The sequence below is a fragment of the Sceloporus occidentalis genome, unplaced genomic scaffold, assembly GCF_023333645.1.
Source record: "Sceloporus occidentalis isolate IW3139 unplaced genomic scaffold, rSceOcc1.0.p SCAF_39, whole genome shotgun sequence".
Lineage (NCBI taxonomy): Eukaryota > Metazoa > Chordata > Lepidosauria > Squamata > Phrynosomatidae > Sceloporus > Sceloporus occidentalis.
Window position 1 is genome coordinate 3142916 of NW_028317019.1, and position 9826 is coordinate 3152741.

A 9826-nucleotide genomic window follows, 5' to 3' on the forward strand; every position below is an offset into this window, starting at 1 on the left:
AAGGTCCTTTGTGTAACTGCAGAGAGCCTTGTTATTGATGGCTGCAGTAAGTTTTTACTAGAGGACCTCAAAGTGTGGGGCAGATTGTATGGGGGAAGGGTATCCCGTAAGTAAGATGGACCCAAGCCATGGAGGGCTTTAAAGGTTATAACCAAGACCTTGTACTGTCCCAGGAAATTAATGAGCAGCTATTATAGGTGTGATATGGACACCTCTAGATATTCCAGTGACCACTCTGGCTGCCATATTTTGGATTTGTTGAAGTTTCCGGACTAAGTGCAAGGGTAGCCCTATGTAGAGCTCATTGCGGAAGTCAAGACGTGAGGTTACCAGCACATGCATCATAGTTTTCACGTACTCAGGTTCCAGAAAGAGGTGCAGTTGGCGTATCAACCAAAGCTGATAACAGGCACTCCTTGCTGTCGCATCTATCTGAGCTGACATCTGGAGCGACAGATTCAGGAGCACCCCCAAACTGCAAACATAGTCCTTTAGGGGAAGTGCGACCACTTCCAGGACCAGTTGGAAAACCTCCATACCTGGATTAGGACCCCCAACAATCAGCAACTCCGTTTTATCTGGATTCAGTTTCAGTATGTTTTTCCCCATCCACCCCATTACTGCCCCAAGACATTCATTCAGAGGGGAGATGCCTTCCTTAGTTGACGCTGAGATATCTCTGGGTGTCATGAGGATACTGATAGCACCTGCCCCATTCCTCTGGATGATCTCTCGCAGCGGTTTCATGTAGATGTTAAACAGCACTGAAAGAAAGCATTCTTAAAGTTGTGCATAGATGGTACCTCACACCATACAACTTGCAGGCCTTACTAAGAACCCCACCTATGCTGTTGGAGAGGATGTAATACTAGAAGTACCTTCCTGCGCATGTGGTACGGTTGTCCAAATGTATATGCATTTTGGCATTCAGGAGTTAACTTAGTTTCAGAAATCAATGATCAAAAGATTGTCCCTTCTCCAGAACTTTTATTGCTTTCAGTGTTTATTAGTGAAAACAAGACATTACACAATAAAGATAGTGTGGCATTTTTGTTGGCATTGGCCAGGATTGAAATTGCCAGGGCTGGGAAAACTGGAAAGGTCAATATGACTGATTGGTGGTCTCGATTTTGGGATTTTTGGTTTATGGAAAAGCTCACTGATCAATCTAGAAAGTTGCGGGGTGACTCTTCCTCTGCCTTTTGAAGAATGATGGTTCCACTTATATCTGATCTCAACCACATTGGAGCAGAAGTGGGCCTTCCTTTGTAATAGGATTCCCTTTCGATGACTGAACTGGTGCAAAGAAGGTATCTCTGTGTTCTGAGTCCATCCCTGTTTTTATGTCATGTTGCCCTTTTACATCCCATGTGACCTTGAATTTTTGAAGCTGGTTTTTAAGGTTTAAGAAAAAAACAGCATTAGTGACAGGACGCCCCCCCGAGGAATGCCAGATTTAAGCTCCCTTTTATTGGAGCAACTGTCCCCAAGCATCTCCATCTGGAATCTGCCTGAGAGATAGGACCAGAACCACCGCAACGCATTGCCCCCGATCCCCAATTCCCAGAATCTCAAATCATTGCCCAAGCTGTCAGGGAGGGCATTATGAGGTAGGAAGGAAATTTGCATGTGGATGGTGATTGGCTGAGGGCCAAAGAGGAAGGAGGAGCCTTTGTGGGGCTCTGGAAGTCTATTCAGATTGACTGTAGACTACTGAGGTAGGAAGGAAATTTGCAAATGTGCGGTGATTGGCTGAGGCTTCTGGGAGATGAAGTCCAAAACACCTGGAATGCTGGAGTTTGAGGACCCCTGATTTAAAGCATCACAGTGAGCTGTGATAGCCCTTACAATGGGTCCTGGGGGGTGGGTATATCAGTCTGGTCCAAGATACCCCCACCTCGCTTCAATAGTCCCATTATGCTTCTCTTCCCTTGGCACTTTCACTCCTTCCTTCCTTCCTTCCTTCCTTCCTTCCTTCCTTCCTTCCTTTCACCTCCAGCCAGCCAGGCAGAGAGCTGAGCCAAGCCAGAAGCAACCCTTTCTCTCCCCCAATTTCTCCAGGTGCCAAGGAAGGCAGCAGAGGCAAGGCAGCAGTGAGAGGGGAATGGCCAGGACTGTAGATTCCCCCGAGGACAGAGGACGCCAGCCAGGAGACAGCCTTCTCCCTTAACATCCCTGGCTCCCACTGGCAGGGACGCAGTGGTGAATGGTGGGTGAGGCTGTGGGTGACACTTTAAAGGGTCCCTTCAGTCTGCCCTGGGAACAACCCTCACCCGTCCAAGGACAGACGATGCCAACTGGCTGGTACCTTTTTCCTTGTGTACTTTTATTTCATATGTTCTTGAACAGATCTGTGGTGGGACACTTGGAGGGAGATGGGCATGGGCAAGGAGAATATGATTCAGATGGCAAATTGGGGGGTGGGGAGATACCGACTGTGGATCGGCTATACAAGATGTGCATGGTGTGCTAACAGGGTGAAATGTCGTTACAGCGGAAGGAGAGATTGATGTTTGATATCTATCTTCCCTTCTATTCACCCTGCTATCCCAAAAGAGCTGGAGAGCATACCAAACCAGCCACAGAATCTTTCCCTGCTCTTGTGTAATGCCAGGTCAGTCAAAAATACAACGCAGATAGTCCAGGATCTCCTACTGGACGAAGAGGCTGACCTGGCTTGTTTCACGGAGACCTGGCTGGGTGATGATAGCTCAGCCACCTGGGCTCAGGCCTTACCAGCCGGGTTCTCCATCAGAGAGCAGGTAAGGGGACATCGCTTTGGTCCATAAAGACAATCTTGCTTTGGCCAGGATACCTATCCGTAAGATAAACCAATCGAATGTATTTGCCTCAGCTTAAACACTAGGGAAAGTCTGGGGATTATGTCTGTTTAATGTCCACCCCGTTCCTTAACAGACTCCCTAGCAGAGCTAACACAACTGGTCTCAGAACTGCTGCTGGAGTCGCCTAGGCTTTTAGTCCTGGGTGACCTCAACATCCCCCTCGAGGCTGGTTTAATGAACGTATCTGGTGTAGCTCAGGAGTCCATGGTCAGCATGACAAACATGGGCCTTTCCCAGATAGTCTCTGAGCCCACGCACTGTGCAGGTCATACTCTCGATGTGGTCTTCTGTGCGGAACAGGCACATCCGTGGGCGGAGGTAGTCAATATCTCCGCATTGTCATGGACCATGGATCATTTCCTGGTCAAGGTTGGGCTGAAGGCCACTATTTCCACCGTCGGAGTTGGAGAACCTATTAAAATGGTCCACCCTCAAAGGTTGATGGAACCCACTAGGTTCCCAGAGGCCTTAGAGGGTTTGATGGGTGGTGATGCTGGCGATTCTGTTGAAGCTCTGGTCAATACTTGGAACAACGGTCTTATTAGAGCTATAGACACTATTGTTCCCAAGCGCCCTTTCCAAACCGCTTCAAATCGCAATTCGTGGTATACTCAAGAACTCAGAATAATGAAGGGGCTGGACAACGGTTAGAGAGCGGCTGGCAGAAATATCGACTCATACCTGATAAGGGTTTTTCTTAAATCCTATGGAGTGGCAATAGATGCAGCTAAGAAGTCCTTCTACTGTGCATCTATTGTGTCTGCAAAGTCTAATCCAGCAGAGCTATTCAGGGTGGTAAGGGACGTGACTTAAATGCCCCCCCATCCTGAACTCTTTATTAGAACCTAAAAAGCCTGCTCTGATGCTTTTAATAACTACTTCGCAGACAAAATCTCTCAGATAAGAGCCAACTTGGATGCCGGCCTTACGACAGAGGCGACAGGAGAGGTATCCAGAGCCTCCGCCTATACTGTTCTTATGGATCAGTTTAAGTTAGTTAGTACAAAGGATGTGGACAAGCCCCTTGGGAGTATGAAAAAGAGGACTTGTTCTCTCGATCCTTGCCCATCTTGGCTGGCCGTTGAGGGGGGAGATACCATCAAGATGCTGCTAAAAACATTACTAATGCATCTTTCAGGGAAGATTGTCTTCCATCTTGCCTCAAAGAGGCAGTGGTTAAACCACTTCTAAAAAAACCTTCCCTTGAGTCCTTGGACAGAAACAATTGCAGGCCAGTTTCGCTCTTACCATTCTTAAGAAAGCTAATTGAGAGGGCAGTCGCTATTCAAGTCTAAGCAGTTTTGAAAGAAACGGATTTTCTAGATCCATTTCAACCCCAGTTTTAGGATGAGTTACGGAGCAGAGAAGGCCATGGTCGCCTTAGTTGATGATCTCCATCTGAGCGTCAACAGCTCTTTGAAAAGGGGAAGTGTGATCCTGCAGGTGCTCTTGGACCTCTCAGTGGCCTTCGACACCATTGACCACGGTATCTTTCTGGAACGCATGGGAGAGTTGGGTTTTGGGGTTTCCAAGCAGTCTTGGAAGAAACGGATTTTCTAGATCCATTTCAAACCGGACTTAAGGCAGGTTACGGAGTTGAGACGACCAGTGGTTCAGGTCCTAAATCTCTGGCAGATTCCAGATGCTGTCGCTTGGTGACAGTTGTTCGTCCAAGAGGGAGTCAAGTCAAGCGTCCCTCAAGGCGCAATTCTGTTCCCAGTGCTATTCAACATTTACATGAAGCTCATTCGGAGATATGGGGCGGGGAGCAGGGAGACCTTGAAACAGTAGTACATACGCTGGTCACCCTTCAGCTCGACTTCTGTAATGCACTCTACATGGGACTACCCTTGTGCCAAGTTCAGAGACTTCAATTGGTACAGAATATAGCAGCCAGGCTGGTTATGGGCTCTTCTAGAAGTGACCACATTACACGGGTTCTTAAATCCCTCCACTGGCTGCCCATTAGTTTCCGGACAAGATACAAGGTGTTGGTTCACTCTGGAACGACCTCCGGATGAGATCCGTCCTATTAACACCTTGGAAACCTTTAGAAAGGCTATTAAGATGGATCTCTTTCCAGACTAGATGAGATCTATTGACTGGCCTCTCCTTCCCCCTGACCCTTACCCTTGCCATCGTTAGTGTGATGGAAATTGCTATTGATGTATATCGTTCCTGCCCTCCCACCTCTCCTTCAGAAAATGACCCGTTTCTTGCCCGAATAAAACTTTTTTACTGTATTGTGTTATGAAAGTTTTAAATTTTCTTTATGTTTAATAGGATTTTTAAGGGTTGATTAATGTTTTTATAATTGGGAGAAGTCTTGGGGGTTTGGAATTTTAATTGTATTTCTTAAATTGTATGTTATTTTATTACTGTAATCCTCTTTGATTCCATTGAAAAAAGGTGGAATATAAATAATAATAATAATAATAATAATAATTTCATCTCTTCAAGGGGGTCAAAAGCCCTTTCAGTATGTTCCCAGAACTGGGGAGGAATGTTTCTGGGGCTGTGGGTCTCTCTGTTGGTCCTCCTCTGCAGGGTTGTTGTGAAGGAAAAGGTAAGTATGTGAGGGGGTGCCCAATCTGGATCCTGTGGATCTCTAAGCCTAGTTCCCAGGTTGACAGGGGATTGCCAGAGTTTTGAGGTCCCTCCGTCTCCCTCCTCTTGGCTTTGGTCAAGAGGATTTTGGCTCTTCTCTCCCCCCAGAGCCCCCTCCCCCAGGACTCTAAAGAACCCCCCCCAAGAAAAATGCTACTGAATCCTATCCTGTGTGATGCTTTCTATTTGGCACAAAACTCTTCCCCAAATGAGGCATCAGAAGAGAGGGGTTCTCCTCGGCCCCACTTTCCACGAGGGAGGGGGCTCCTCAAAGACCTTTTTACCTTTGGATCCCCCTCCCCTCCATGGCCATGCCTCTCTCCAAGGGTCCCACCGGCCTTCATTTCTCATAATAACTCCCCAAGTACCCGGGACCCAAGGAATCCCCCAAGGAGGGGGCAGGGAAAGAAAGAGAGATAGGAGGCCTTGCAGGACCCCTGCCTTTCTTTGGGGGGAGAAGAGGGGCCTCTCCCCTCCAGCCATTCCTCTGAATGAAAAGGGCTCTCCCCACTTCCCTCCCTCCCTAAGAAGAGACTGTGAGGGCAGCAATGGCTTCTGGGGCTGAGACTGTGCAGGCGCATATAGTCCCAAAGGCCCCTCCTCTGCTTGCACAGGGATTGCCAGGGCCTAGATGCTGCTGCTTATTCTGCTGGCGGCCTTTGTGGGAAAGGAAGGTATGCGCCGGGGTTCAGTGGCCTCCAGTTCCTTCCTTCCCTCCTTTCTTCCTTTGAGGAGACTGCAATGGAGCCCAAGGTGCAGAGCTGGACTCAGGAGGGAAAGGCAGGAAAGGAAGGCTCTGCTTTGGAAATATAGCTCTCTCTGTGTATCCTGTATGTTTGTGTCTGTGTGTCTGTGCTGTTCTTATGGCTGGGAATGGAGATGAGAACTGAGGAGAGAAGAAAGGGTCAGTTTTGGGCAAATTCAGAAATTCTGTGCATCAAAGTCCAGTGTGTTGAAACAGTAAAGAACTTTATTGAGAACACATAGAAATTTAGTGTTTAAGCCAGAACTGACCACTCCAATACAAACAATATATTAAAACCCCTAAAACCTAAAACATCACCCTCTTCCAAACCTAGCCCCCACCTCCAATTCCCACAGTCTCTGCCTCACAGGTAACAAGGCCCCCTTTTGCCATTCCCAAAAACTAGCCCTTTCTCTTAATGCCGGCCTCCAACTTTCTTAAGCCAAAATCCCACACATTGCAAAAGCTATAATTCCCATAACTATTCTAACCAGCTGCAACAAATCCCAACCTCCCATCTACCTAACCTATACCACAACCCACAATCCCCAGCCAAATTGACAACCCAAAGCAATTATCTATACTATTGGCAATTAAAACCTAAACGTAACAAAATCCAACTTGAAAACATAGAGACATATTGACAGACAAATTTTACAAATAAGATCACAAGGGCCTTTTCTTTGCAATGCTGGATTGAAAATATATATTTTTTGCATTCGTTATTGACAAATATAATGTTAGGATTTCTGTGGCTTCTCTCCTCTGTGGACTCTCTGATGTGCCACTAGGTGTGACTTCTGAGAAAAACATTTCCCACAATGCTGGCATTTGTATGGCTTCTCTCCTGTGTGGACTCTCTGATGTTTCACTAGGTTTGAATTCTGAGAAAAACATTTCCCACAATGCTGGCATTTGTATGGCTTCTCTTCTGTGTGGACTCTCTGATGTGTCACTAGGTCTGACTTCTGAGAAAAACATTTCCCACAATGCTGGCATTTGTATGGCTTCTCTCCTGTGTGGATTCTTTGATGTCTCACTAGGTATGACTTCTGAGAAAAACATTTCACACAACGCTGGCATTTGTATGGCTTCTCTCCTGTGTGGACTCCCTGATGTATCATTAGGATTGACCTCCGAGAAAAACATTTCACACAACGCTGGCATTTGTATGGCTTCTCTCCTGTGTGGACTTTCTGATGTGTCACTAGGTGTGACTTCTGAGAAAGACATTTCCCACAACGCTGGCATTTGTATGGCTTCTCTCCAGTGTGGACTCTCTGATGTTTCACTAGGTATGACTTCCAAGGAAAACATTTCCCACAATGCTGGCATTTGTATGGCTTCTCTCCTGTGTGGATTCTCTGATGTATCATTAGGATTGACTTCTGAGAAAAACATTTCCCACAACGCTGGCATTTGTATGGCTTCTCTCCTGTGTGGACTCTCTGATGTATCATTAGGATTGACTTCTGAGAAAAACATTTCCCACAATGCTGGCATTTGTATGGCTTCTCTCCTGTGTGGACTCTCTGATGTATCATTAGGATTGACTTCTGAGAAAAACATTTCCCACAACGCTGGCATTTGTATGGCTTCTCTCCTGTGTGGACTCTCTGATGTATCATTAGGATTGACTTCTGAGAAAAACATTTCCCACAACGCTGGCATTTGTATGGCTTCTCTCCTGTGTGGACTCTCTGATGTATCATTAGGATTGACTTCCGAGAAAAACATTTCACACAACGCTGGCATTTGTAAGGCTTCTGCCCGGTGTGGACTCTCTGATGTATGACAAGGACTGACTGGAAAGGAAAACATTTCCCACAATGCTGGCATTTGTATGACTTCTCTCCTGTGTGGACTCTCTCATGACTCAAATGTTTTTCTGTAAAGAAGGACAATTACAGATGAGACTGAAAATCAGACTTAACAAAGGAGGGTGTTACCATATGATTTAGCCCTCATTAATCCCGCCTTCTTAGAGATTAAATTAATAAAGTTGCTGTGAGTAACCCAAGCATGACCCTGCTGCTTATGCCTCTAAATCCATTGAATGGTTGCATTCCTACTCATAGGAGCTAGCAAAGAAGAGACTGTATGGGGACTGCCTTGAGGGAATCAGTGGAAGAAGATAGTCAAAGGACTGTTGAAAAAAAATATTTAATTAAACATGTGCAAAAATACTTTGATTGACAGGTGGCATCATATCCTGTGAGATGGCCATAGACTGCTGAGTCGGAGCACATGGCATATGCAAGCTAACTGCAGAGGATGTTTCATGCTATGTGGCACCAGGAGATGACTCACAACCAATACAGTATGCAGCTCACATGAGGATTGGAGTGGATTGGATCTGAGTTGTGTGAGCAAGAGATGGTGAAGTTGATGGAAGTTGGAGAGGAGAGCTTGCAAATATTTGTATTATTTTGCAACTCAAGATAGAGAACCTCCAAGGATTTCAATGAAATCGACTGTGTTTGTGACTTATTTTTAAGTGTGAAAAGTGGTCAGTGCATTGCAAATGCCTATATCTGGATATTTGCTTCCGTACTCTGCTATGATATTTTTGAGCTGTATTTGGTGCATCACCCTCAGACTGTAGTGTACATTGGCTTGTGAACGCCATCAAAATTCAGAGCCAACAAGAATCTGAGAGGTGGTGAGCTAATCCCTTTTGTCTGAGGTATTTGCATCAAACACCCATTGCATTCAGTTCATTTCACACCATTCTTCCCCCACAAAGGAAATATTCTAAAGTGATATAAACCTTTCTGAACCCACAGTTTCTGCTCACAAGCAGAAACCAATTTCAGTATAACTATCAGCCCCGACTTGCTGTTCTTCGGTGTCAGTCCAGTTACAGATAGACACTCTGTTTGTTTTCATGGCTAAACACCTCAATGCACTCACCAACCCCAATTGTCGCAGGAACTACTGACCTCTCCTTAATTCAAATCCTCAACAGTTGGAATAAAGATCTGGATAGATAACGTATCACCATTATCAAAGCCTTACATCTATTCACCACTCCACCTTTGTAACCTAGTTCTTGCGTGTGTGCGTGAACACTTATATGTATGTTTCTGTGTGTTTTGCTTTCCCCCTAAATAAAACACAAAAACCTATTTCAAATCCCACTGAAGATCTGTTTGATTCAGGAACTGCTATAGATTGGCTGAGTCCAGAGGTCACTATTGCCCCAGTAAAACTATTTCGCTCTATTGAGCTAAGTACCAAACTCCCCTAAAAGCATAGCACTTGCGTCCCACAACATTCCAGAATTGGCAGTTTAGGATTGGATATTTAGAAACCTTACAAAGTGGAGAACAATAGTGCCTCACTAAAACTAGAAATTTCACGATTCCGCAGGAAGTTGTTATGACAATTAAATTACGTGTGAAAGGGAACTAGGAATCGTAGTACAGCACAAGTTGAACATGTGTCAACAGTGTGATGCAGCAGCTAAAAAGGCCAATGTGATCCTAGACTGTATCAATAGGAGTATAGTGTCAGGATCAAGGGAAGTAATAGTGTCACTCTATTCTGTTTTGGTCAGGGCTCACTTGCAATAATCCTGTGTCCAGTTCTGGGCACCACAATTCAAACAGATGTTGAGAAGCTGGAGCAT

General features: G+C 45.6%; 1 protein-coding gene across 1 annotated transcript; it reads right to left on the reverse strand.

Annotated features, from left to right (window-relative positions):
- Nucleotides 1–6630: 6630 nt before the first annotated feature.
- On the reverse strand, nt 6631–8163 carry LOC149290418 (uncharacterized). The gene is made up of 2 exons (XM_089489294.1): nt 8145–8163; nt 6631–8083 (listed from the first exon to the last, which is right to left on the reverse strand). Exons 1-2 carry the CDS (start codon nt 8161–8163, stop codon nt 6936–6938), a joined length of 1167 nt encoding a protein of 388 aa, XP_089345420.1. The 3' UTR covers nt 6631–6935.
- Between the last annotated feature and the right edge of the window lie 1663 nt (nt 8164–9826).